At 46.4% G+C, this 26,815-nt stretch overlaps 2 protein-coding genes across 7 annotated transcripts; one reads left to right on the top strand and one right to left on the bottom strand.

The window, feature by feature from the left end:
• VDAC2 (voltage dependent anion channel 2) lies at positions 1–22,117 on the top strand. Its single transcript, XM_050803518.1, has 10 exons — positions 1–140; positions 336–391; positions 1,420–1,488; positions 3,486–3,535; positions 9,452–9,604; positions 9,691–9,743; positions 11,165–11,392; positions 12,662–12,812; positions 20,587–20,644; positions 21,732–22,117. The coding sequence occupies exons 2-10, from the start codon at positions 361–363 to the stop codon at positions 21,821–21,823; spliced, it is 885 nt and encodes a 294-aa protein (XP_050659475.1). The 5' UTR covers positions 1–140; positions 336–360; the 3' UTR covers positions 21,824–22,117.
• COMTD1 (catechol-O-methyltransferase domain containing 1) lies at positions 17,473–26,815 on the bottom strand. Of its 6 annotated transcripts, none has more exons than XR_007728690.1 (7): positions 26,590–26,719; positions 26,000–26,474; positions 25,793–25,911; positions 25,671–25,725; positions 25,352–25,485; positions 21,541–21,657; positions 17,473–21,115 (listed from the first exon to the last, which is right to left on the bottom strand). XR_007728690.1 is itself a non-coding variant. In XM_050803504.1 (7 exons), exons 1-7 carry the CDS (start codon positions 26,681–26,683, stop codon positions 24,876–24,878), a joined length of 789 nt encoding a protein of 262 aa, XP_050659461.1. In that variant the 5' UTR covers positions 26,684–26,815; the 3' UTR covers positions 24,780–24,875. The 6 variants fall into 6 exon arrangements, 5 of the variants coding, with proteins under 5 accessions (XP_050659460.1, XP_050659459.1, XP_050659457.1 ...); XM_050803504.1 differs by lacking the exons at positions 17,473–21,115; positions 21,541–21,657 and adding an exon at positions 24,780–25,028 and having other exon boundaries at positions 26,000–26,105; positions 26,347–26,474; positions 26,590–26,815; XM_050803503.1 differs by having other exon boundaries at positions 17,473–21,657; positions 25,797–25,911; positions 26,590–26,720.

The following is a 26,815-nucleotide window of genomic DNA, read 5'->3' as shown; positions in this document are numbered from 1 at the left end:
GGACAGGGTTGCGGCGGGCGGAACGGTGTCTCCTTCACTTCGCCCTCCAGCCGCTGCAGCTGCAGCCGGACAGTGAGCGTGACGAGCGGCTTCAGCAGCTAGCGGAGCGGTGGCTGCGGCCCCCCTCAGGAGACCACCAGGTACCGCCGCGCCCGCCTCACGCCGACCCAGGGGCCTAGGCCGCTTCGGCCAAGCGGGAGGCCTGCGCCGGACTTGGGGTCGGCCCTGGCTTCCTAAGATGGCCGCGCTGCCCCGCGGCCCCTCGCCCCTCTCTGCCCGGGACCTCCCTTTGGCCCTTTGACCCCAGCTGACCGCACTTCTTGTCCCTCCCGCAGATTCCCCTCTTCCCACGGCCTCGCCATGGCGACCTACGGACAGACTTGCGCGCGGCGTAAGTAGAGCAGGGATCTCTGCCGGATGGGGCGGCGGGGAGTCGAAGCCTGTCGACCAGAAACCCGCAGTTTGTTTCCCTCTGTCTTTCCGAGGACTTGGAAATTCGGCCGCTTTTGGTGGTCGCCTTACCGTCTGACCACCTCTGCCGAGGAGGGGCTGGGCTGCTGGATTTCAAATAGGGGAACAAGGCCCGGGGAGTTGGTCTGTGGCCGCATGGACTTTCAGCTTTTGTACGTGTCTTTGATGTACAGAAGTAAAAGTTATTAATTGGGGATTCCGCTTTGGAGGATGGGATCAGTCAGTCTTCTAGAGGAAGTAGCAGTCCTTGTGAGAGCACAAGGTCATTACATGTGCTCTTAAGGGCGTGGACGTGCTTTGTGGAATGAATGAGCTGGTGTAATGAGCTCAGATTGCCTGCCCTTAAGCAGCACAGCATTGGCTAAGGACTTGAGAGTCATATTAGTAAGTTTGAAGCGCCATTTGATATTTAGTTGATACAGACATTTGAATGAAACACAGATGGCAGTATTTTTTCAAAGTTTCAATATTTAAATTCCCAGAGTATTAAGTTCTCTTCCCACTCCAGGATGTTGGTTTTCACCTCAGCGAAGATATTAAACGACATATCAGGGACAGGGCCTAGTTTTAGGTTTTGATTTTATCTAATTTAGTTAAGTCAGCTCATCTCAGTGAATTTTAGCAGATACATATCCATGCACACAAATACTTGTTTCTTTGTACCTGTCCAGTCCTAGGAAGTGAGACTGTAGGTAATAGACTGTTTTTCTATTTTGGAACGAATTTCCCAAGTTCGTATAACCATGGTTATCTATTTTAGAAATAATTCGTTGGTGGTATCTCCTTTATAGGTCGTTATAGTTTTAGTGTAGCTCCTGACCAGATAAAAAACATAATTCCAACACATAGGATTGCTTGAATTTTAATATCAGCAGTGGGTCGTACTCTAGTTCTTGGATAGAAGATGGGAGAATAGAGACATTAATACTGGAATTTTTTTTCTACCAGCAATGTGTATTCCTCCATCATATGCTGACCTTGGCAAAGCTGCCAGAGATATTTTCAACAAAGGATTTGGTAAGAACCTTATTTTTAAAACGTGTTAGATAAAGAGTGAAAATGTATGTTTGGGTTGCTTAGTGAAATCAGATTAATCATTGCAAATTGTAAATATCTTGCTGCTTTAAATTTAGACTTATTTATTTTTTTGAGCCTGTTGCCCAGGCTGGATGCAGTGGCACGATCATACCTCACTGCAGCCTGGACCTCCTGGACTCAAGCGATCATCTTTCCTCAACCTCCCAAGTCCCAAGTAGCTGGGACTACAGGCACACTCTGCCACACTTGGCTAATTTTTTTATTTTTCGTAGAGGTGGTGTCTCACTGTGTTACCCAGTTAACACAGTGGCCTCTCAAAGCCTGGTTGGATTACATTATAGGCATGAGCCACTGTGCCCAGCCTTGTTTTAATTCTTCTGTTAGAAACTTAAGATGCGTACATTAAACTTCTGTGAAAATAGTTCTTTTACAGTCTACATCCCCCTCCCCCAATTTCCCAAAATTTTTTAAAACTGTAGTTAAGAGGATTTGAGCCTTTAAGAAAAAGCGACTTGTGCTTTAATTTTTTTCAGTTATAGCTTAGGTCTTGGTTGACTAGAGTTATGATATATTACTGTTTTGCTTTTGTGGTGACTCCTAGTACTTTCCAGAGTTATGAGCTTTTTCAGGTAAATTTGGGTTTTCTTAAAGATTCTGTTCCATACCATCCCCCCCTTTATTTAGATTGTTGGAAATACCCCATTGCTGTATTATGATAAATTGGTTTTGTTTTTGTGTTTGTGTTTTTTTGAGACAGAGTCTCACTCTGTTGCCCAGGCTGGAGTGCAGTGGCGTGGTCTTGGCTCACTGTAGCCTCTGCCTCCTGGGTTCCAGCAATTCTCCTGCCTCAGCCTCTCTGGTAACTGGGATTACAGGCACGCACCACCATGCCTGGCTTTTTTTTTTTTTTTTTTTTTTTTTTTTTTTTTTTTTTGAGACAGAGTCTCGCTCTGTCACCCAGGCTGGAGTGCAGTGGCCGGATCTCAGCTCACTGCAAGCTCCGCCTCCCGGGTTCATGCCATTCTCCTGCCTCAGCCTCCCGAGTAGCTGGGACTACAGGCGCCTGCCACCTCGCCCGGCTAAGTTTTTGTATTTTTAGTAGAGACGGGGTTTCACTGTGTTAGCCAGGATGGTCTCGATCTGACCTCGTGATCCGCCCGTCTCGGCCTCCCAAAGTGCTGGGATTACAGGCTTGAGCCACCGCGCCCGGCCTTTTTTTTCATTTTTAGTAGAGATGAGGTTTCACCATGTTGGCCAGGCTGGTTTTGAACTCCTGATCTCAAGTAATCCACCCGCCTTAACTTCCTGAAGTGCTAGGATTCCAGGCATGAGCCACCGCACCCAGCCATATCATGATAAGTTATTAGCTATTCTGAGATTTAAATTGAATGATTTTTAAATCTGATATTTAAGTTTAAGAATAGTTTGGGGGCTGGGCGTGTTTGCTCACACGTGTAATCCCAGCACTTTCGGAGGCGGAGGTGGGCAGCATGAGGTCAGGAGATCGACACCATCCTGGCTAACACGGTGAAACCCCATCTCTACTAAAAATACAAAAAATTAGCCGGGTGTGGTGGCACACACCTGTAGTCCCAACTACTCGGGAGACTGAGGCAGGAGAATTGCTGGAACGTGGGAGGCAGAGGTTGCAGTGAGCCGAGATCGTGCCATTGCACTCCAGCCTGGGCGGCAGAGTGAGACTCTGTCTCAAAAAAAAAAAAATAGTTTGAAAGCGTTCTTTTGTGTACCAACTACCAAAAAACTAGACAAAGCAGCATAGGGATAATTCTGCCCTTTATAAGCCAGTTTACAAAAGATGAATTTGTAACAATTTCATTTAAATATTGTATATTAACACATTTTTATCCACCTCTGAGTATGTGGAATCTTTTTGTTTTTTATGTATAGTCAACAATTGCTATGCATCTTTCATATAAAATAATCATTTTGTTTCTTTTGCTCTCTATTTGTTGAAGGTTTTGGGTTGGTGAAACTGGATGTGAAAACAAAGTCTTGCAGCGGCGTGGTGAGTGTTACTGTTGAATAAGTTCTATTGAACCTTTATAATTTTTCAACTCGTAAAATGGTCATAACTGAAAGATGTCTACCTGTTTTGTCTTAAAGAAGAGGCGGAAGTTAACTTTAAGAGACTTGCTTGTAACCTGATTTATTTTGGTCTTGAATGTGATTTCTGATTTTCACGTGGTCTTTTGTCGTGTTATGTATGCACAAGGAACTTAGGAAAGACCAGTCAGGTGGTATTCTTTACTCAGTAAGATTACACATTTGAAGGCAGGGAACCCATGAGACTTTTTTGTAACCCTTTGTCAACAATGCTCGTCAGTTATGGGCATAAAATTATCAGGAACTCTTTAATCATTTATATAATGTGTACTAATCATTTATATAATGTCCATTTTCTAGCAGTTCTCCCTGGAGAAGATTTCCACATGTATTTTGTGAGTTTAGGGAGTCCTGATCTGAATTTTTTTTTTTTTTTTGGGATGGAGTCTCACTCTGTCACTTAGACTGGATTGCAGTGGTGTGATCGTGGCTCACTGCAACCTCTGCCTCTTGAGTTCAGGTGTTTCTCCTGCCTCAGCCTCTCTAGTGGCTGGAATTACAGGTGCCCACCACCCTGCCTGACTGATTTTCGTATTTTTAGTAGAGCTGGGGTTTCACCATGTTGGCCAGGCTGGTCTCCAACTCTAGACCTCAGGTGATCCACCCACCTCGGCCCCGGAGAGTGCTGGGATTACAGGTGTGAGTCACCATGCCCGGCCAAGACTTTTTTTTTTTTTTTTTTGAGATGGAGTCTCACTCTGTTGACCAGGCTGGAGTGCAGTGATGTGACTTGGCTCACTGCAACCTCCGCCTCCCAGGTTCATGCCATTCTCTTGCCTCAGCCTCCCGAGTAGCTGGGACTATAGGTGCCTGCCACCATGCCCAGCTAATTTTTGTATTTTTAGTAGAGACAGGGTTTCACTATGTTGGTCAGGCTGGTCTTGAACTCCTAACCTTTTGATCCGCCCGCCTCAGCCTCCCAAAGTGCTGGGATTATAGGCGTGAGCCACTGTGCCCAGCCAAGAATATTTTTTAAAGAGGTTAATATTTTGGTATTTTGGTGACTTGATAGTTGAGTGAACCTGTTACAAAGGGGATAAAGTAAAATTTAACTTTCTTTGAGACAGGGTCTCACTCTGTTGCCCAGACTGGAGTGCAGTGGCACAATCTCAGCTCACTGCAGCCTCAAGCAATCTTCCCACGTCAGCCGCCCAAGCATCTGGGAGTATAGGCCCTATCATCATGCCTGAGTATTTTTTATAGTTTTTCTAGAGATGACGTTTTGCCGTGTTGCCCAGGCTGCTCTTGAATTCCTGAGCTCAAGTGATCCACCTGCCTTGGATTGACCTCCCAAAGTGCTGGGATTACAGATGTGAGCCACCATGCCCAGCTAGTAAAATTTAACTTTGTGCAATTTTTTTTACTCTAAAAATTTTTGTTTTGAGATTATTTCGGGGTGGGTATAAGTGTGTGCATATTAGAATACTATAGGTTATTTTGATATATGTATGTGTGTGTATATAGAGAGAGAGAGAGACTTTTTTTTTTTTTTTTGAGACCGAGTCTCGCACTGTCACCCAGGCTGGAGTGCAGTGGCATGATCTCGGCTCACTGCAAGCTCCACCTCCCAGGTTCACGCCATTCTCTTGCCTCAGCCTCCTGAGTAGCTGGAACTACAGGCACTGGCCACCACCACACCCGTCTAATTTTTTTGTGTTTTTAGTAGAGATGGGGTTTCACCATGTTAGCCAGGATGGTCTCGATCTCCTGACCTCGTGATCTGCCCTCCTCAGGCTCCCAAAGTGCTGGGATTACAGGCATGAACCACCACGCCCGGCCTGTGTAGACATTTTTGATGGAGTGCGTGCAACTGATATTTATTTAAATTAATTGTATTGTGGTTTCTTTCTTTTTTTTTTTTTCCCCCCCCCGAGACGCAGTCTTGCTCTGTCGCCCAGGCTGGAATGCAGTGGCATGATCTCAGGTTCAAGCGATTCTCCTGCCTCAACCTGAGCCTCCCAAGTAGCTGGGATTACAGGTGCTCGCCACCATGCCCTGCTAATTCTTGTATTTTTAGTAGAAACAGGGTTTTGCCATGTTGGCCAGTCTGGTCTCAAACTCCTGACCTCAAGTGATCCCAAAGTGCTGGGATTACAGGCGTGAGCCACAGTGCTCGGCCTGTAGTTGTTTAAAAGCCTAGGCCTGTTGGATTTCTTTTTTTTTTTTTTTTTTTTTTTTTGAGACAGAGTCTCGCTCTGTCCCTGTGGCTGGAGTGCAGTGGCGCGATGTCGTCTCACTGCAAGCTCCGCCTCCCGGGTTCCCGCCATTCTCCTGCCTCAGCCTCCCGAGTAGCTGGGACTACAGGCGCCCGGACTACAGGCGCCCGCAACCGCGCCCGGCTAATTTTTTGTATTTTTAGTAGAGATGGGGTTTCACCGTGGCCTCGATCTCCTGACCTTGTGATCCGTCCGCCTCGGCCTCCCAAAGTGCTGGGATTACAGGCGTGAGCCACCGCGCCCGGCCGGCCTGTTGGATTTCTGGGGTTTTACATTGATCATATCTGTCACTTGTTTTCTTTGGTCTGAAAGGAAGCCTAGGTGTTTAGTTACGATTGAATGACTTATTTGGCCAAGTTAACAGGTTACAGTGCAGTGATTTAGTGTGTTTTTTAATGTTCCTATTGTTAGTTTATTGAGGCCCCTACCGTGTTTGTTGAAACACAAAGGGCCTTCTAAAAAAGACTCAGTCCTCGTGTTTAAAAAGCTTACTTTCTAGTTGGAGAGATAAAATAAACTGAGAATACTGAGATAATTAATATCAAATACTAGATTGTTTGATAAACCAAATCTTTGTTGGAAAAGAATAGATTATTGTGTATAGGGTTAGGGAAAGTTTTATGGAAGTAGGTTTAAGAGCATGAAGGATGTATAGGAGCTGGATTAGGTGTAGCATGTTCTTACTCACATTTAATACATGTAATTGAACAGCCGTGGTATTGATCCTGTAGGTTGTCTCTGGCCCCGGATAAGTCCCATTAATACCTGGCTCTGTTTTCTTACCTGAACTGCAAAGCTACTGAGGCCACCCCAGAATGTAGAAGCCAAACTGTCTGGTGGTAAAGGGCATGAGCTGTAATCTGGCCCACCCTGGTCCCACAGGGTGGTATTGGCTTTGTTTCTTGAGGCTTCCTTGGCATGTGTATATAGGCTGGCTCTTGATCTATGGGCTGATGGATGGCAGTGGGTGGGGCCCCAAGAGTCATTAATGTCATTCAGGATTAAAAATAGCTGCTCACACATTCCCCGTTCAAACTATCTGCTAGAAGAACCTGTTCCATATATATTGTTTTAATAATGCTTTCGTTTTCTGTGGAGCATATGAAAATGTACAAACTTTCACAGTGTCAGTTCAATTTAATCATCTGGAGGTAAGCTTTGTAATTATAGTTGCAGAAACAGACCCAAAAAAGGTAAGTGAGGCTGGTCACAGTGGCTCATTCCTGTAATCCCAGCGCTTTGGGAGGCCAAGGCAGGAGGATCACTTGAGCCCAGGAGTTCTGAGACTAACCTGGGCAACATAGCGAGACCCTGTCTCTACAAAAAAATTTAAAAATTTGCTGTGCTTGTTGGTGGGCACCTGAAGTCCCAGCTACTTGGGAGGCTGAGATAGCAGGATCGCTTCGCTTCAGCCCAGGAGTTTGAGGCTGCAGTGAGCTGTGCCTGTGGCACTGTACTCCAACCTGGGCAACAGTGAGACCCTGTCTCCAAAAAAAAAAAAAAACCAAAAAATGTGTCCTGCCCAGTGTGATGCGTTTAGTAAATGACATGAAGAACTGGACATCAGAACTCCTAATTTTTATATCCAGTGTTCTTTCCTAACAGGATCCAATGGTTGTTTTTTTTTTTTGAGATGGAGTCTTGCTCTGTCGCCCAGGTTGGAGTGCAGTGGCGCGATCTCAGCTCACTGCAAGCTCTGCCTCCTAGGTTCATACCATTCTTCTGCCTACAGGTGCCCACCCCCACACGCAGCTAATTTTTTGTATTTTAATAGAGATGGGGTTTTACCATGTTAGCTAGGATGGTCTTGATCTCCTGACCTCATGATCTCCCTGCCTCGGCCTCCCAAAGTGCTGGGATTACACGCGTGAGCCACCGTGCCTGGCCAATCTAATGCTTTTTTTTTTTTAATGGGAGATGGAGTCTCACTCACTCCATCACCAAGTTAGAGTGCCGTGGCACCATCTTGGCTCACTGCAACCTCAGGCTCTCGAGTTCAGGTGATTCTCCTGCCTCAGACTCCTGAGTGCTGGGATTACAGGGATGCACCACCATGCCCGGCTAATTTTTGTATGTTTAGTAGAGATGGGGTTTCACCATTTTGGCTAGGCTGGTCTTAAACTCCCTACCTCAAGTGATCGTCCCGCCTCAGCCTCCTGAAGTGCTGGGATTACAGGTGTGACCCACTGTGCCCAGCCAATACAGTGCTTTTTAGTGTAGGTATTGAGGGCTATGCTTTGACTTGAAATTCCTGTTAATGAAAGGATCTAATTTAGGAGAGTATATATAAGACCTGAGGATTTGTCTCTATCAGCAGAGCAATAGTTATACAAATGTTCTATTTTCTGAGAGAAGGATGACTGCCCTTTCCTCCTGTTGATACAGTTTTTGATATTTCTCACTCTGCAGATATCACAATTTCTGGCTGTAGTCTCTTTATTATTTTCACATCAGCTGTCTTCCTTAGGCATGGCGTGGTGATGCTTGTGATCCCAGCTACTCAGGAGGCTGAGGTATGTGGATCACTTGAGCCTGGGAGGTTGAGGCTGCAGTGAGCTGTGATCACACCACTGTGCTCCAGCTTGGGTGACAGAGGCAAGATGCTGTCTCAAACAAACAAAAATTCAGATAAGCCCTCCATATTTTTTCTTTTTCAGTTCGTGTGCAACCAGGGATTGGCACATTATTATTTTTAGACAGGGTCTCACTGTGTCACCCATGCTGAGTGCAATGGTGGGATTATGGCTCACTGCAGCTTGGACCTCCCAGGCTCAAGCCATCTTCCCACCTTGGCCTCCTGAGTAGCTGGGACTACAGGCGCACACCACCACGCTGAGCTGGTTTCTTAATTTTTGTAGAGATGGCGTCTTGCTATGTTGCCCAGGCTGGTCTCTAAGTGCTGGGATCATAGGCGTGAGCCGCCACTCTTAGTTTCCCGCTGACTTTTGAATCCCAAATAAAATCACCTTAGCAAAACCTTCCTTAAAAGATGTACAGTTGGCCGGGCGCAGTGGCTCATGTTTGTAATCCCAGCACTTTGGGAGGCCGAGGTGGTGGATCACCTGAGGTCAGGAGTTGGGAGACCAGCCTGGCCAACATAGTGAAACCCCATCTGTACTAAAAATACAAAAATCAGCTGGGCGTGGTGGCGGGCACCTGTAATCCCAGCTACTTGGGAGGCTGAGGCAGGAGAATCACTTGAACCTGGAAGGCGGAGGTTGCAGTAAGCCGAGATCACGCCACTGCATTCCAGCGTGGCGACAGAGCGGGACTCGGTCTCAAAAAAAAAAAAAAAAAAAAAAAAAAAGGGTGTACAGTTTGTTCACTTGAGAATTCACTACAGATGAACTTGTGATTGATTAGAAGTGTCAGCTGTATGTGAAGTGGCAGTCAGTTGCTCAAAGGCTTGTCACTCTTATATAAGCTTCAGAGAGTAGCACAGTGCAGAGGGATACGAGTGTTCAGGAAGCTAGAAAAAGGAGGATTCATGAGTTTACCAAATGTTTCAGCGGGTTGTGTGTGTGTGTGTGTGTGTGTTTGTAAGTTAGTGATGAATTCTAGGCTTATGAGAATGTTCATGAAGTTATTGATTGTCTTGTTAGGAATTTTCAACGTCTGGTTCATCTAATACAGACACTGGTAAAGTTACTGGGACCTTGGAGACCAAATACAAGTGGTGTGAGTATGGTCTGACTTTCACAGAAAAGTGGAACACTGATAACACTCTGGGAACAGAAATCGCAATTGAAGACCAGGTAACATTTTGAAAATTTTAGTATTAATTTTATTAATTATTTTTGTATTTCAAAAAAGAAAGCAAATTACTTTTCTTTCAAAATAGATTTGTCAAGGTTTGAAACTGACATTTGATACTACCTTCTCACCAAACACAGGGTAAGCACAGACATTTTTATCTATTACATTTAAAAGCATTTCTCTTTTGTGTATTTAGAAAAGGTGTACCTTTACTGTTTGATAGCTTCTTAAGCTACCTTGTGGTGGTGAAATCTCTGTATCTGCTTTTATTTATTTATTTGAGATGGAGTCTTCTCTGTGTCACCCAGACTGGAATGTGGTGGCATCATCTTGGCTCACTGCAACCTCCACCTCCCAGGTTCAAGCGATTCTTCTGCCTCAGCCTCCCTGAGTAGCAGGGACTACAGGCGCACGCCACCACGCCCAGCTAATTTTTGTATTTTTAGTAGAGGTAGGGTTTCGCCATGTTGGCCAGGCTGTTCTGGAACTAATGACCTCAGGTGATCTGCCTGCGTTGGCCTCCCAAAATGGTGGGATTACAGACATGAGTCACCATGCCTGGCCATTTTTTTTTTTTTCATATTTTATTTCATCTATTTTATTTTATTTTGTTTTGTTTTGTTTTGTTTTGTTTTATTTATTTTTATTTTTATTTTTATTTTTATTTGAGACAGAGTTTCACTCTGTCACCCAGGCTGGAGTGTAGTGGCATGATCTTGGCTCACTGCAGCCTCCGCCTCCCGGGTTCAGGTGATTCTCCTGCCTCAGCCTCCTGAGTAGCTGAGATTACAGGCGGTGTGCCACCACGCCCGCCTAATTTTTGTATTTTTAGTAGAGACAGGGTTTCACCATGTTGGTCAGGCTGGTCTTGAACTCCTGACTTTGTGATCTGCCTGCTGTGGCCTCCCAGAGTGCTGGGATTACAGGTGGGAGCCACCGCTCCCAGCCTATTTATTTATTCTCTGTCACCCAGGCTGGACTGCAATGGTGCGATCTTGGCTCACTGCAACCTTTGCCTGCTGGGTTCAAGCGATTCTCCTGCCTCAGCCTTCCGAGTAGCTGGGATTACAGGCATGTGCCACTATGCCTGGCTAATTTTTTTTTGTATTTTTAGTAGAGATGGGGTTTCACCATGCTGGCCAGGCTGGTCTTGAACTCCTGACCTTAGGTGATCCACCCGCCTCAGCCTCCCACAGTGCTGAGATTTCAGGCGGGAGCCACCATGCCTGGCCTATATCTGCTTTTAGAATACTATGGTTGCTATCATTGGCTTGCCTTCAAATATTTGCCTCTTCGTTGTTGCACTAACTTGGGCAATTAATGTGTTTCTAACAGGCTTTTGTGAATGATTGTTAATTCTGCAAAGCAGTTGTAGATGGCCGTCCAGTTGCCTTGTGTCCTTGTCTTGTAGTTCATTGAGATGATTTTTTTACTCAGTTATTGTATTGCTGGTTTTTACTCCCTGGTCATACTGCAGTTCATTTAAGTCTGTTTTGTGCTCTCTTGTGCATAAGTGTGTGTACGTTTTTCCCAGTGACGTCAGTTTGTTCTTTTTCCAGAAAGAAAAGTGGTAAAATCAAGTCCTCTTACAAGAGGGAGTGTATAAACCTTGGTTGTGATGTTGACTTTGATTTTGCTGGACCTGCAATCCACGGTTCAGCTGTCTTTGGTTATGAGGGCTGGCTTGCTGGGTACCAGATGACCTTCGACAGTGCCAAATCAAAGCTGACAAGGAATAACTTTGCAGTGGGCTACAGGACTGGGGACTTCCAGCTACACACTAATGTGTAAGTATTTCTTTCATAGGATACTGTGATGTAGGCCCTCAGAGGATGATTTTGATGTCTGTCATCTCTTATTGATCTGGGTGCACCCTAAAGGATTTCTCTTAACATTTAAAAACAAAATCATTCTTGGTCATTTCTAGGGTGCCCCTTGAAAGCTTATAGTAAAAGAATGTCAATCTGACCTTTGGTGCTGAGAGAGTAAATGTTCATTTTATATGGGGTTTAATGCACTTTGTAGTTTTACACGAGGCATTAGATATTGGCAGACTGCTACCAGTATATTCATTTTAAAAGATGTGTGGGATGCTGACGTGATAGGATTGCCTAAAATGTATGGCGTTTTGTTGTTGGGGGTTTTTTTTTCTTTCTTTCTTTTTTTTGTTGAGACAGAGTTGCTCTGTGGCGATCTCAGCTCACTGCAACATCCACCTCCCGGGTTCAAACAGTTCTCCTGCCTCAGCCTCCCAAGTAGCTGGGACTACAGGCGCATGCCACCACGCCCGGCTAATTTTTGTATTTTGGTAGAGACGGAGTTTCACCATGCTGGTGAGCCTGGTCTGGAACTCCTGACCTCTTGATCTGCCCACCTCCCAAATTGCTGGGTTTACAGGCATGAGCCACTGTGCCCTGCTGCTGCTGCTGTTTTTTTGTTTTTTTGGTTTGTTTTTAATTATTTTTATAGAGATGGGGTCTTGCTATGTTGCCCAGGCTTGTCTCAAACTCCTGACCTCAAGCGATCCTCCTGCCTCCACCTGAAGTGTTGGGATTATAGGCGTGAGCCACTACATCCAGCCTGGTGTTTTTACCTAAGCCCAAACTAGATAGATACATGAAAAGTACTTAAAATGTTTTTCTTTCCATTGTAAAAATTCATTGGTAAATAACAAGCACAAAGAAGAAAACCTACATTTCTCATAATCATGCCAGCTAGGTATATAATCTTTGTTAACGTTGTGGTGGTTCACCTTTTTATATGTGTGTGTATATATATGTGTTTATGAAATAACCGAAAGGCTGTATGGGAATCTCTTGTATGTTTAATACAGTGTGATAATTCCACTGAATGGATATTCTGTGGTTCATTTTACCAGTCCCTGTATGGGTATGGGTTGGGGTAAAAAACCCGTTAAAACTTGCAAGTTTTCAGTGGAACACTAAAGACCCACTTGAGCTGTAGTTTTTATTTAAATGTAATGCTACAAATCAGCCTGTGCCTTAGACATTATTACATTGTCTGTTCTAGATCTACTAATTTAAAATATCTTACAGGAATGATGGGACGGAATTTGGAGGGTCAATTTATCAGAAAGTATGTGAAGATCTTGACACTTCAGTAAACCTTGCTTGGACATCAGGTACCAACTGCACTCGTTTTGGCATTGCAGCTAAATATCAGTTGGATCCTACTGCTTCCATTTCTGTGAGTACTTTTGTGGACTTAGAAGGGAGTTTTGGTTGTGGGAATGAGTCTTTGGGTATACTGAATTATGTTGAAAATTTGAACTGATTTCACACAGTCCCCAGTTTACAGATAGATTGGCTTTAGATTTTGAAATGTTGCTTTTTTGATGAATACAGTGTTAGATGTTTTATTTCCAGGCCAGGCCGGTGGAGTTTGTTTAATCTCAAAAACTGCCGAGTTAATGTTGATAATAACCTTGAGCCATAGGCCTGTCTAAACCCAGCTATAGCTGGTGTTTTGGTAGTTCTTACCGTGTCAGAAATAATAGTGCTTTAATCCTTTTTTTTTAAGGCTCTCTTTTGTCCAGGCTGGACTGCAGTGGCACAATCATGACTCCCTGCAGCCTTGACATTCTGGGTTCAACCTCAGCCTCCTACTATTCCCAATTAATTTTTTGATGTTTTTTTGTAAGGATGGGATTTCCATATGTTGCCCATCCTAGGCTCAAGCTGTCATCCTGTCTCAGCCTCCCAAAGGAGGCTGTTGGGATTACAGGCATGAGCCACTGCACCTGGCTAGTATTTTAATCATCACTTTGTCTTTTTTTTTTTTTTTTTTGAGATGGAGTCTCACTCTGTCACCCAGCCTGGGGTGCAGTAGTGCGATCTTGGCTCACTGCAAGCTCCACCTCCTGGGTTCAAGCAATTCTTCTGCCTCAGCCTCACCAGTAGCTGAGATTACAGGTGCCCGCCACCACACCTGGCTAATTTTTTTGTATTTTTTAGTAAAGACGGGATTTGTTGGCCAGACTTGTCTCAAACTCCTGACCTCAAGTGATCCACCCGCCTCAGCCTCCCAAAGTGCTGGGATTACAGGCATGAGCCACCACGGCTGGCCCCCTTCTCCATTTCTAATTGCACTACAGCAATAAAAACCTCAGGATTCATACAGCACACTATTCTGTTATTTGCATTGATGTCTGTGACATTTTAACAGATTTAATGTCAGTGGAAGAAGCTTATCTCACCTACTAGGAGTTCATAGTTAAAATGGGAAGGCAGGTTGGGACCCCTGTGTCATTTAGTGACTCCTGGGAATTAGTTTGGAAACGTACCTAGCCTTTCCCACTTCAGTAATGTTAGCTGCTACTCCAATTCAGCAGTACCCAGAAGCATTGCTTAATGCTCCTTGTGATATTAGGAAGTGTATATTTGGTTTTGCTTCCCTCTCCTGGCATAGAACTCTAAAAAATCCTTGGAATCCCCAAAGTGTTAAGTATCTTTTTGTATGCTAATGAGTTGACTGGTGGCTGGCCACCTTTAGGTAGCTTCGGGGTGGGAGCTAGTCAGTGGAGAGACCAAGGTGTGATTAGAGGGTGGTGGGGAGAGAGGCTGAAGGTTAAGTTGTTCACCAATGGCTAGTGGTTTAATCAGTCATGCCTATATAATGAAGCCTCGTGAAAACCCACAAGGACAGAGGTCAGTGAGCTGGGTAGCTGAGGTTGCTGGAAGGTGGCATGCCTGGAGAGGGCATTGAAGCTGTGTCCTTTTCTATGTTTTGCACTATACGTCTCTTCATCTGTATCCTTTGTAATATCCTTTATTAAAACTGGTAAATGTAAATAAAATATTTCTTGAGTTCTGTGACCTGCTCTAGGAAATTAATTGAACCCAAGGGAGGGGCTTGTGGGAACCTCTAGAGCTGCCAGGTCAGAAGCAGTTAAAACAACCTAGGGCTTGCAGTTGGCATCCGAAGTGGGAGGAGGGCAGTCTTGTGGGACTGAGCCCTTAACCTGTGGCATCTGATGTCTCCAGGATAGAATTGAATTGAATTACAGGACATTTAGCCGAGTGTCTGCTGCAGAAATTATTGCTTGCTTAGTGTGTGGGGAAAGCCCTCACACATATCACAGAAACATTCTGTGTTGTGAGAGAATAGTAGGAGAAACTGAGTTGGTTTTTTTCTGTATCCTCAGATGTCAGGATTGGGATTTGCTAGAGTGGCTCTAGCTAGAGTGGCTCATCGAAGCATGGTTTAGGAAGAAAAAGGATAAATGGATGGGGAATGAGGAACTTTTGACTCCTGGGTGGTCAGGTGGTCACCCCTACTATGGAGCCACAACTGTGCTGTGCTCAGGTACTTAAAAATTACCAGTGAAATTTGGAGATAGATCCAACTGCCAGGGAGTTGGTTCACTGGGTGCATAAGGGGAAGTGCAAACAATAAGAAACAAACAAAATATACAAGTCCTTGATTATTGTTATTTGTAATCACTAAAATCAAGGTGAAAGAGTGCTGGATTGTACCTTGATGCTAGACCAAACTCACCAACCTCGGGCAGAGTACCCCTAAGACCTGTATTTGCTGTATTTTGCCCAATTTGGAGAAATTTAAAAAGTCAGAAGTCAGAGATTACATTGAGAAATGTGATCTGAAATTGCCTGGGGCAGTAATCAGTATAAAGCTGACAAATGGGGAAGGGTAGATTTCTGTTGGGAAGGCAAAGCAAATATCTCTAATTCTTACTGATTTGTAACGAAACTGATTTTTTTTTTGTACCATGCTCATACTGCCATATGGTAATACTGTTGGCAAGATTAAACTCCCTTGTGTAAATAAGTCTTATAATACGGATTGATGATCATATGTATTGTGAAATTGAGTTGAAGCCTCCTCAGGATGTAACACCTATGGAAAGTGACTGGCCTGAGGAGGAAATGGATCTCACTATCAGCTGATCTCTGTCCTGAATAATTCTGCACAAGGTACAAATAACAGTAGATCAAGGGAGAAAAAGCTGGTAGAAGAAGATAAAGATGTTTCTAATGGCTTCTGTGAACCTAAAGGAAGAAACTAAGGCACAAAATACAATTTTAAAGAATTTACTTGACCATAATGAGGACAGCTGCCCAGCAGACCCAGATCCAAGTGGATTTGAGCTCCATTTGGCCTTTGTTACAAACAGGTTTTTTTTTTTTTTTTTTTTTTTTTTTTCTGAGGCGGAGTCTGGCACTCTTGCCCATACTGGAGTGCAGTGGCCCGATCTCGGCTCACTGCAAGCTCCGCCTCCTGGGTTCACGCCATTCTCCTGCCTCAGCCTCCCGAGTAGCTGGGACTACAGGTGCCCGCCAACTCGCCCGGCTAGTTTTTTTTTTTGTATTTTTTAGTAGAGACGGGGTTTCACCGTGTTAGCCAGGATGGTCTCAATCTCCTGACCTCGTGATCCGCCCATCTCGGCCTCCTAAAGTGCTGGGATTACAGGCTTGAGCCACCGCGCCCGGCCACAAACAGGTTTTTAAAGGCCAAAAATCCAGGACAGGATGTGGGCCGATACAAAGTTGTTTGGCAGGAATTCTCTTTGGTTTACAGAAATAACATTGATTAGTGATTGGCTATACATTGTTCTTTGTGTCACAGATTCCAGGAACTCATGTTATATAATGTTAGATAATGGGTGAGGGTCACATTGTGCAACTTGCAGTAACACTTTAGATATTTACTAGCTAGCCTGGAAACTACAAGGAAGAAAAAAAAGAAAAAATGTTTTTAAACAATTTCCCCTGGGCATGGGGGTGTGTCCTGTGAGTAAAGTCTCATTCTCACGTCTCTCTGGGCCTGATAAATTTTGCATACCTCACATTCCTCATACTGCTGAGCTATTTTTTTTTTTCCTCTTCATAGGACAAATTAGGTGTTTTTTTTGTTTTTTTTTTTTTTTTTTTTTTTTTGAGACGGAGTCTCTTGTCATCTAGGCTGGAGTGCAGTGGTGTGATCCTGGCTCACTGCAACCTCCACCTCCTGGGTTCAAGCCATTCTGGTGCCTCAGCCTCCCGAGTAGCTGGGATTATAGGTGCCCGCTATCATGCCTGGCTAATTTTTGTATTTTTAGTAGAGATGAGGTTTCGCCATGTTGGCCAGGCTGTTCTCAAACTCCTGACCTCTGGTGATCCGCCCGCCTCAGCCTCCCAAAGTGCTGAGATTACAGACGTGAGCCCCCGCGCCTGGCCTAGTTGTTTCTTTAAACCTATCCCTATCCCACAGTAGCTTCTCCAGATGATAAGCATATTTGTGTTTGTACTCTTGCAGATACGTGTGTTATATAAATGTAACAAGTGTAAACATCCTTGACAGATATATGGACTTTTTTGCTCTAAGGGGATCCCTGTTTGAAACCAGGGGGTGGCCTATGATACTATGGTGTATATATTTTGGTTTTTGTCCAGTTCCTGGCTCACAGCTTCTGTAACCCTTGCAATTTCCCAAGTGACTAGAGCAGTAGGAGTATCTTTTGTTGAGATATTTGGCCATTTGTTCTTGGTTCCTGAAACAGCTCCAGAGCATAAAAGTGAAAGAGTCTTTTGTGTGTTTTTTTTTTTTTTTTGAGACAGTCTCGCTCTGTCGCCCAGGCTGGAGTGCAGTGGCGCGATCTCGGCTCACTGCAAGCTCCGCCTCCCGGGTTTACGCCATTCTCCTGCCTCAGCCTCCTGAGTAGCTGGGACTACAGGCGCCCGCCACCTCGCCTGGCTAGTTTTTTGTATTTTTTAGTAGAGACGGGGTTTCACCGTGTTCGCCAGGATGGTCTCGATCTTGTGACCTCGTGATCCGCCTGTCTCGGCCTCCCAAAGTGCTGGGATTACAGGCTTGAGCCACCGCGCCTGGCCGGTTTTTTTTTTTTTAGATGAAATCTCGCTGTCAACCCAGGCTGGATGGAGTGCAGTGGCACCATCTCTGCTCACTGCAACGTCCGCCTCCCAGGCTCAAGTAGTTCTCTGCCTCAGCCTACCTAGTAGCTGGGATGACAGGTGCCTGCCACCACGCCCAGCTAATTTTTGTATTTTCAGTACAAATGAGGTTTCACCATGTTGGCCAGGTGGGTCTCTAACCCCTGACCTCAGGTGATTCCCCTGCCTTGGCTCCCAAAGTGCTGGGGTAACAGGCACGAGCCACTGTGCCCTGGGCTATTTTGTTATTTTTAACGGGTCCTTTTCAACCACATCTGAACTTATGTTAATGAGGTGATTTTTGGATAGTCCCTAGATGACCACATGGTAGGGGGTGCTGGTTGCTAGGGAACAAACCTTCCTTGGGGAGGGCATAGTAGCTAAAGGTTGAGCCAGTGACCAGTGAGTTAATTAATCGTGCCTTTGTAATGAAGTCTCCATAAAAACCCAAAGGACTGAGTTCAGGGGGCCTTCAGGAAGGTAAACAATAATACATTCATGTTATGGGAGGATGGGGCACCCCAGCTTCACAGGGATGGAAGCTCCTGTGCTTGGGACCCTTCCAGACCTCACCTATAAAGGAAAAGATACATAAGTATCTTCATCTGGCTGTTCATTTACATCCTTTAAAATATTCTATATAACTGGTAAATGTTTCCCTGAGTTCTCTGTGCCACTCTGGGAAATTGAACCCCAGGGACTTGTGGGAACCCCGATTTATAACCAGTCTGTAAGAAACAGGCAAAACAACCTGGAACTTTCAATTGGCATTGAAAATGAGGGCGGGGCAGTTTTATGAAACTGAGCACTGAACCTGTGTGTGATCCAATGCTCTCTCTCCAGGTAGATAGTATCAGAATCGAATTAGAGAACATCTAGCTGGAATCTGCTGCAGAATTGTTTGCTTGATGTGTGGGAAATTCTCCCTAGGCCTTGTGAGAGTATAGAGGGAGAAACTGAGTTTATTTTTTCTACTCCTTATCACAGTTTCATGGTTTAACTCCTACTGTTAAATAATAGGAATTTCTTTTTTTTTTTTTTTTTCTTTTTTTTTTTTTTTTTTTTTTTTTTTTGAGAGAGAGTCTCACTTTGTCGCCCTGGCTGGAGTGCAGTGGTGCGATCTCTGCTCACTGCAACCTCTGCCACCCGGATTCAAGCGATTCTCCTGCTTCAGCTCCCCGAGTAGCTGGGATTACAGGCACCTGCCACTGTGCCTGGCTAATTTTTATAGTTTTAGTAGAGATGGGGTTTCACCATCTTGGCCAGGCTAGTCTTGAACTCCTGACCTCGTGATCCTCCCAAAAAGTGCTGGGATTACAGGCGTGAGCCACTGAGTCTGGCCAATAGTAGGAATTTCTTCTTTTTTTTTTTGAGACGGGAGTCCCACTCTGTCGCCGAGGCTAGAGTGCAGTGGCGCAATCTCAGCTCACTGCAACCTCTGCCTTCCGGGTACACGCCCCGGCTAATTTTTTGTATTTTTAGTAGAGACAGGGTTTCACCGTGTTAGCCAGGATGGTCTCGATCTCCTGACCTTGTGATCTGCCCGCCTTGGCCTCCCAAAGTGCTGGGATTACAGGTGTGAACCATTGCGCCCGGCCAATAATAGGAATGTCTGTTCAGCTGTCTGAGGCTCTTATTTGTAGGGCACAGGATGGTCATTAATGAGGTATTTTTTTTTCTTTTCTTTTTCTTTTCTTTTTTCTTTTTTTTTGCTTTGTGTTGCCTAGGCTGGAGTTCACTAGTGCAACCACAGCTCACTGTACCCTCAGCCACCTGGGCTTAAGAGATCCTTCCATCTCACTCCCGCTTCCCCGATAGTTGGGTAGGTGTGCACCATCATGCCAAGCTAGAAAAATTTTGTACAGACAGACAGGGGTCTCACTGTGTTGCTCAGACTGTTGTTGAATTCCTGGGCTCAAGTGATCCTCCCGCCTTGGCCCCCAAAGTGCTGGGATTACTGGTGTCAGTCACTGCACCAGGCCTGTTTTTTTAGATGGTCATTGGTAGCTCATGAATATTTGGCTGTAGTGCCAAGTGAATACAGGTGTTGTGGATGTGGTTTGTGTCTGTATAGTTACATCATTTCTTTCTCTGGATTGGGCTCTTTGGATGTTACACATTATAAGACTATAGACATCAAATCATTTGGAGATCTGTTTTGGTCACATAGGCTGTTTGTTACCTTTATACAGTAGCCCTCAGAATGCTGAAAGCAAAGCAAAGTTGCGTATCTAGGCAACCTATGCCCTGGAAATGAAGGGAGGTGTTCCTGGCCTCTGGTGTGGCTTCATAGTGTTAGGGGTGGTAGAGAATGGAACTAGAAGGAATCTACTCCTTACTATGTCATACTCTTCAGGGTTCCTTCCAGCCCTTGAAGTCTGTAAGTCCTGAAATGTTAGGATTGTGCAAGGAAGGCAGGGGCCTGGATTGGTACATGATACCTCACTGGGACCTCCTCCCAAGCACAGTGGTTACATACAGCCAGAACTCAGCAGCACTGGCATTCATGAGAGGTGTGAGAATGTGAGGATAAAGGATTGTTTGATCTGATTCTTCAGAGGAATTACTTGTTTGGAGATTTTTTTTTTTTTTTTTTTTTTTAACATTGATGGTTTTGGTTCTTTAGGAAGAGTCCTGAAAGTAGGAAAGTTTACATGTGTGTAACTAAGTCATGAATTTAAACTTGATACCCTGCACTTTAAGGCTGCTGTGTGTCACCTCTAGTGAGCCTGATTTGTACCACATTTGGTCTGGTTTTGTTGTGCTAGACTAGAATCGACAAAGATGATTTTTATGAGAGTGCTTAGGCTCTTGTGCTGTACGGACAGTTTGGGGTCTTTGGATACATTCCAGTGGCTATGAGGAGTATCGTGTCCTACTGACAATTTGATTTTTGAGTTGAATGGATATGAATTAAGTAGTACCTGATTTCTGTTTGGCTTAATACATAATGAATTTTATTGTCTCGTGAATAAAACTGAACACTTCGTGACTACATGATGGGGAAACATGTAGGAGCTTTGTCCCTACTGAAATATTTTTCTTACAGTTGTTTTTGAATTTTATTTTAGGCAAAAGTCAACAACTCTAGCTTAATTGGAGTAGGCTACACTCAGACTCTGAGGCCTGGTAAGTATTCTTGATAAAGTAGGATTGTTTTGATACTAAAAAAATTAGTTTTCATTCTTCAGCTTATTTTACAGACCTTTCAAGCACACAGAAGAGTTGAAAGAAGAGTACAATAAATACATGTTTACCTTTTGCCACAACTCTCTTTCTTTCCTTCCTTCCTTCCTTTCTTTTTCTTTCTTTTCCTTTCTTTCCCTCCCTCCCTTCCTTCCTTTCTCTTTCTTTCTCTCTCTCTCTCTCTAAAATAAAAGTAATTTTTATTTTGTTGATAAAAGTTCACTCATTGCTTTGGTTCTGTCTATAGTCTTGTTGACTTTATATAATATTTTGAAGCATGCTGTGTCTAGAGCAGCATTTCTCCAACTTCACAATGCACATGACTCATCTTGGAGTCTGGTTAAAGTACTGGGGACTTTCCCCCCTCCAAATAGGGATTTTCCTTCCCAAAGTTTATTTTGGCGATTTTGAAACCTAAAGAAAAGTTGGAAGAATGGTACAGTGAACATCATATACCCTTACCCTATGTTGACCAGTTATTAAAATTTACAGCATTTATGTCTCTGAAACTTCACATACTTTTTTAAAAAAACTGTATGTTTTGCAGACATACAGACACGGCACCTCCTAGCATGTGTATCCTAAGAGTAAGACATTTTTCTTTATAAGCACAATACCATTATCGCATCTAAGAAAACTAACATTAATGTAATACCAAATATATATTCAGATTTACCCCGTCCCCAAATGTGTCTTTATTGTAGGTTTCCCTTTCTAGGATCTAATTATGATTATGTCTCTAGTCTCTCTTCATCTGGATAGTATACTCAACATTATTGTATATTCTAGAGCACTTTGAACTTGTTATTAAAACATTTCTCTGTGACTTGGTGCCTTACCTAGAATGGTAACCCAGTCCTTCTGGTGTCTCAGATACTTCCAAGCGCCCTCTGGTGGCCAGCACTAGTAGGTCAGCTGACAGGCTGAGGAAGTGACAGGCAGGCTTCTGGGGATGACTGTGAAAGAAGGCTCAGACTGAGTGAAGTGCCAGGTACATCACAGTGTTTTGTTTTTGTGTTTGTCTTAATAGGTGTGAAGCTTACACTCTCTGCTCTGGTAGACGGAAAGAGCATTAATGCTGGAGGCCACAAGCTTGGGCTCGCCCTGGAGTTGGAGGCTTAATCCAGCTGAAAGATACCTTTGGGAATGGATATCAGAAGATTTGGCCTTAATATATTTCCATTGTGACCAGCAGCAGGCTTTTTTTCCCCCAAGAAGATGATCAAAACAAAGAATGATCTCAACAAGAGCTGTATTTTAAGTATTTAGACAGTTCCTTGTTAGCTGGTTTCTAGTTGAATTGGTTATCTAGTTACCAATGCTGCAGTCCTGCAGTCACCTATACATTATTTAAATGTATTTAACTGTTAAATGCGCTACCCACCAATAATGAAATAGACCTTTATGAAAACTGTGCAATTGTGTGCATGTTTGTTTTTATGTTCCTTTAGAAAACATTGACTATTACCATTGAATGAGATGGATCAGTGGATATTGAGATGAGGTAAAAAATTTTGTTAAGTTCAGCCATTATTACTTTTGGTATCCCAGAACATGACAAATTATGAATAAAACAAGTATACATAATTAATGGCTCCAAGTATTTGCAGAGTTCCACGTTTGCCAGCTAGGGTCAAATCTCCGTGGTAGCTAGCCAGTATTTAATTTTTCCAGTGAGTATTTTGCTCTTTACTTAAATCTGTGCCACAGAATCTTTGGTGTCCCTAGAATAATTCCACGAGCTTTTTAAGACTACAGTAAGAGGGTACATGCTTTTATACTCTTCAGTTTGTAAGTCTGTGCAGAATTGCCCTGCATAACTGAAAGGAAAAAGAAGGTGCTGAAAAGATACACAAACACACCATACCCCTGTGAGCTACTGCTAGGAAAATAAAGTAGGCCCTGGTTTGGTGCGATGGTGTTAGGCGTACAGAAGAGTAAGTTGTAGACAGTAAGGGTAACCTGTGGGACTCTGAGAGATCATTACTCATTTCCTTCTAGGCAGACATTGAAAGGTGGGTATAGGTAGGAGACCAGAGGCAACCCCTTTTGGCTGTGTAGCATTGGCCTTCATCTGGGTACGAATGAGACATTAATAGGTGGTTCTGATTGGAAAAGTAGGAAAGAGCAAGTTTTCTGATAGGAGATAATTGGAATGATATGATTAAAGGCTGGAGAAGATTTGTTCAACAAATCTGTAATAGTAGACCTGAAGAATGGTAGAGCCTGAGTGATAAGAAATGGGTAAGAAAATGGAAGGACTCATCACCCAAGAAATGATACATGCTACAAACTTTTGAGATTGAGAAGAAGCTGGTGAGAAACCAGAGCTCAAGCAAGCTGTGCACACAGGAGGGTTGGGGGCATGAAGACCCCTCTGGTCCCACTTTGTCCTAGGGGACTGGCTTGAATGGCCCATGTGAATCATGGTTCTCTGAAAGGCCCTCTCCAGACAGACATGACTTAAGGGACAGAAGGTTAGAATTTGAGTCAGCCTGAGTCAGGTAAGAGGAGAAACATGAAAAGATGTCCATGCAGGCTAGGCCTGAAAGCAACTCTTACAGTGTAAAGTAGACCCACAGGTAACTAATCACTGCTGGTGGTCCTCTAAAGGGAAAAATCCTAGTCATGGGGACTGCTGCCCCTTAGCTAACAGGTGGCCCTTTATTGGGCAGTGGCTACAGTAATTTAGACTGAGGTGTGGCACAAGTGAGTTAGCTGGCTGTCAAGGATCTGCTTAGAGTAAATTGAACCTATCCACTCATGTGCATCCTAATATGCTTTCATGAGTTCGAAAAGTGTAGGTTTCCAGCCATGGTCCTGTGTAGTGTCCAAAATGCAAAGTGAGCTGTGAGGTCATGTGGCTTTTTTTTTTCTTTTCTTTTCTTTTTAGACGAGTCTCGCTCTGTTGCTCAGGCTGGAGTGCAGTGGTGCAGTCTGGGCTCACTGTAACCTCCGCCTCCTGGGTTCAAGCAATTTGCCTCAGCCTCCCCAGTAGCTGGGATTACAGGTGTGTACTACCACACCTGTCTAATTTCTGTATTTTTAGTAGAGACCAGGTTTCACCATGTTGACCAGGCTGGTCTCGAACTCGTGACCTCAAATGATCCACCTGCTTCAACCTCCCAAAGTGCTAGGATTACAGGCATGAGCCACTGCACCCAGCCTCATGTAGCTCTTTAGCCCTGCTTCCAGCAGTCTCCAGGGACACTTCCCATCACCGTGGCTTACCAGGTAGTGACAAGGCTGCTTGAATTCCAGGCTAATGCCACTTATGCCTGAGGCAGTGTCAGTGGAAAGAATTTGACCTTCATCTGTCAGTGGAGATAAGATCTATGAGGTTGGGGAGATTTAAATGAGGAGCAGAGCACCTGGGTCAAAAGTGCTCCATAAGGCCTGGTTCCTTCTCCACCTCACCTCATAGGCAGATGGTTCAGGAAAGCCTGAAGTTCTCTTCATCCTCTAGGGAGTGTGGTAACAACTGCTGTACCTATAGGCTTGTTTGCTTCACACCTCCCTGGCCAATGATCCCCCTCACTTTCCTTCAGAATTTCAAGGAGACGGCGGGATACTCAAGTCAACCCCGAGGGCCTCAGGTCCAGGCCAACTGACCTGGCTCTCAGAGGTGATGTTCCCCTACCAGGGCCTCCACTGGAGAGGTGAGGCTGGGGAGCTGACTGTGCTGTGAAGATATGAGCAAGCTGCCAGCAGAACTGGCATCACCTACAAAAGCACACAAGTGACACCCGTGGGCACCTGCAATCCTCTTTCCTGTTGTCAGACACCATAGTGGCCCTCCACCAGTCCCCAGCTTCATGGAACCAGAGCTTCGCCTGCCCTGAGGGAGAGATGTAGGAGGGAGACAAGCCTGAGGAGCTGGGGTCTCTGGCCATTACATGTGGCCAGGCCAATTAAAACTTCATAACCTGTCTCCTGCCAGCTGGAGGTTCCTGCAGTAGGGCCACAGACCTGGCGCCAAGGAGGGGACAAACCTCAAGGCCCCTTTCACTGAAGGAGCTATCTGTGCTGGGCCTTCCCTCCCTTCCCCATCCAGCGCCACACACGGAGGCTCAGGAGGTCGTGTGTCCCAGCCCCACTTTATTTTCGAATTTAAAACTCAGGGTCAATTCCTGGGGTTCCCAGGCAACCCTCCCTCGCTCACTAGGGGCCAGCCCTAGATCTTGAAGGCCAAGGTGAGGCCATCGCCCAGGGGCAGGAGGCTGATGTAGACCCTGACGTCCCGCCGGATGCGTTCGTTTAGGTTTCGCACACACTCGGCCGCCACGTCCCCTTTCGGAGGTTGCAGCACCTTCCCGCGCCACAGGACCTGCGGGAGGGCGGGGCCAACCGGGCCGTGGGAGGCGGGGCTTCGGAGGGAGGTGCTCGGGCGGAAGGCGGGGCCTCGGAGGGAGGTGCCCAGGCAGGAGGCGGGGCCTCGGAGGGAGGTGCCCGGGCGGGAGGTGACCAGAGCCGGAGACAGAGAACCAAAGCGGAGGAAAGCCTGGGTACCTACTGGGGCCGGAGCCCCGCAGGGGGTGGAGCCTATGTGACTGGACTGGGTGGGGCTTTGGGGTATAAGAGGAGTCAAGGAAAAAGATGGGGACCCGCCCCGAGAGGGTGCTTTCTCCTCCCCCGCAGTGGATCCCTTACTCTGAGGACGGCGAGGATGCCTCCGGGTCGCAGCAGCTGCAGGCAGCGCTCGTAGTAGGCAGCGCAGTTCTCCTTGTCCGCATCCACCACGGCCACGTCGAAGGTGCCGGCCTCGCCCGCCGCCAGCAGTTCGTCTTGCAGCGGGAGGGAGGGCAGGTGCGGCTGAGTCCGCGGCCCCGGCGTCCCTAAGGCCCCTCCCAGGCCGGCCCGGGCGCTGTGATAGCCAGCCGTGCCCTTAACCCGCAGGCCTAGTCACAGCTCGGCCACACAGCGACCTCGTTTGCAATGGCCACAAAACCCTTCCCGCTTCGGTGCTCACCCAGGGTCTGCAGGGCGGGCTTCAGCCGGAGGTCGATCTTGTGCTCCGCCTCGGCCTACGGAGGAAGCGGGTCAGCCGTTGCGCCCTCGCCTGGGGCTGCGGGGCTACGCGCGGGCGCTCACCTGCCTCCACAGGGGCCGTCCCAGCTCCGGGGGCTGCGCTTCCACCTCGCAGGTCACCACGCGCCCGTCTGCGGGCAGCGCCAGGGCCAGGGCCAGGGCAGAGTAGCCCGTGAAGGTGCCTGGGACCAGAACACAGACGGGCTCAGAGCAGAGTGGGGGTTGGCCCAGAAACCTCGGCCCTCCGGGATCCCGGCTGCGTGCCCCTACCCAGGTCCAGCGCCTTCTTGGCCTGGATGAGCCGCGCCAGGTTGGCCAAGAGCTGGGCCTGCTCGCAGGTCATCATGGAATCCCCCTGCGGCTGCTCCAGGGTCAGCTGCGTGAAAGAAGGTGTCACCAGCCATGCCGGTTACCCACCTTCGCCCTGGGGTCCCAAACTCCCAGGAGCGCGGTTCTGGGCGTGGCCTGGGGGACAGACCCTCCGGGAACGCCCACCGCACCCGGCCCGGGGAAGCCGGAAGCCCAGAGAGGGCCACGGCCCAGCCCAAGGTCACACAGCCACGTGGGACCCGCAGGGCCCGAGAGGGACGCCCGTTCCCGTCCCGCGCCCTGCTGACCAGCCTCAGGCTTCGCAGCGCCGGGTGCTCCCGCATGGAGCGGCTCAGAAGATACTGCCACAGCGGGCTGTCCTCGGGGGGAAGCAGGCACTGCTCTCGCCGGCCTCGCCATGGGGGGCACCGCCTTCCTGCCAGGGAGAAGATATTGGATCAGGGTACAGGGCTCTGCGGCCACAGGGTAGTTAACCTGAGCCACGCCGCGCCCTCCTTTGCGCCCGCCCGCCGGGACAGGGTCCTGCTCACCCAGGAAGAGGCCAGTGGCGAAGGCCGCGCCCAGCGCGGCTGAGCCCAGGGCCAGCGCGGCGGGCACGGAGAGCCGGGGCACCGGCTGGGTCATGGCGCGGGCAGGAGGCGGCGGGAGGCAATGGCAGGTCACGTGCGCTGGAGCTCCTGGGACACGTCTCGGATTCGCGGGCCCGCCGGGCTCCACCTTGTCTGGGCACTGCCCGCGGAGCAGTGGTCTCGGGCA

The sequence above is a fragment of the Macaca thibetana genome, chromosome 9, assembly GCF_024542745.1.
Source record: "Macaca thibetana thibetana isolate TM-01 chromosome 9, ASM2454274v1, whole genome shotgun sequence".
NCBI lineage: Eukaryota > Metazoa > Chordata > Mammalia > Primates > Cercopithecidae > Macaca > Macaca thibetana.
Note: the sequence above shows the minus strand (reverse complement) of the source record. Positions and strands in the feature narration are given on the sequence as shown.

Bases quoted from the DNA above. Each gene is read 5' to 3' on its own strand.
- VDAC2 (XM_050803518.1), top strand. From the start codon at position 361: ATGGCGACCTACGGACAGACTTGCGCGCGGC. The intron at 392-1,419 runs GTAAGTAGAGCA...TTTTTCTACCAG, and splicing joins CGGACAGACTTGCGCGCGGC to CAATGTGTATTCCTCCATCA. The intron at 20,645-21,731 runs GTAAGTATTCTT...TTGTCTTAATAG, and splicing joins CACTCAGACTCTGAGGCCTG to GTGTGAAGCTTACACTCTCT.
- COMTD1 (XM_050803500.1), bottom strand. From the start codon at position 26,683: ATGACCCAGCCGGTGCCCCGGCTCTCCGTGCCCGCCGCGCTGGCCCTG. The intron at 25,726-25,792 runs GTGAGCGCCCGC...CTTCCTCCGTAG, and splicing joins GACGGCCCCTGTGGAGGCAG to GCCGAGGCGGAGCACAAGAT. The intron at 25,486-25,670 runs GTGAGCACCGAA...TCCCGCTGCAAG, and splicing joins GCCCGCCCTGCAGACCCTGG to ACGAACTGCTGGCGGCGGGC.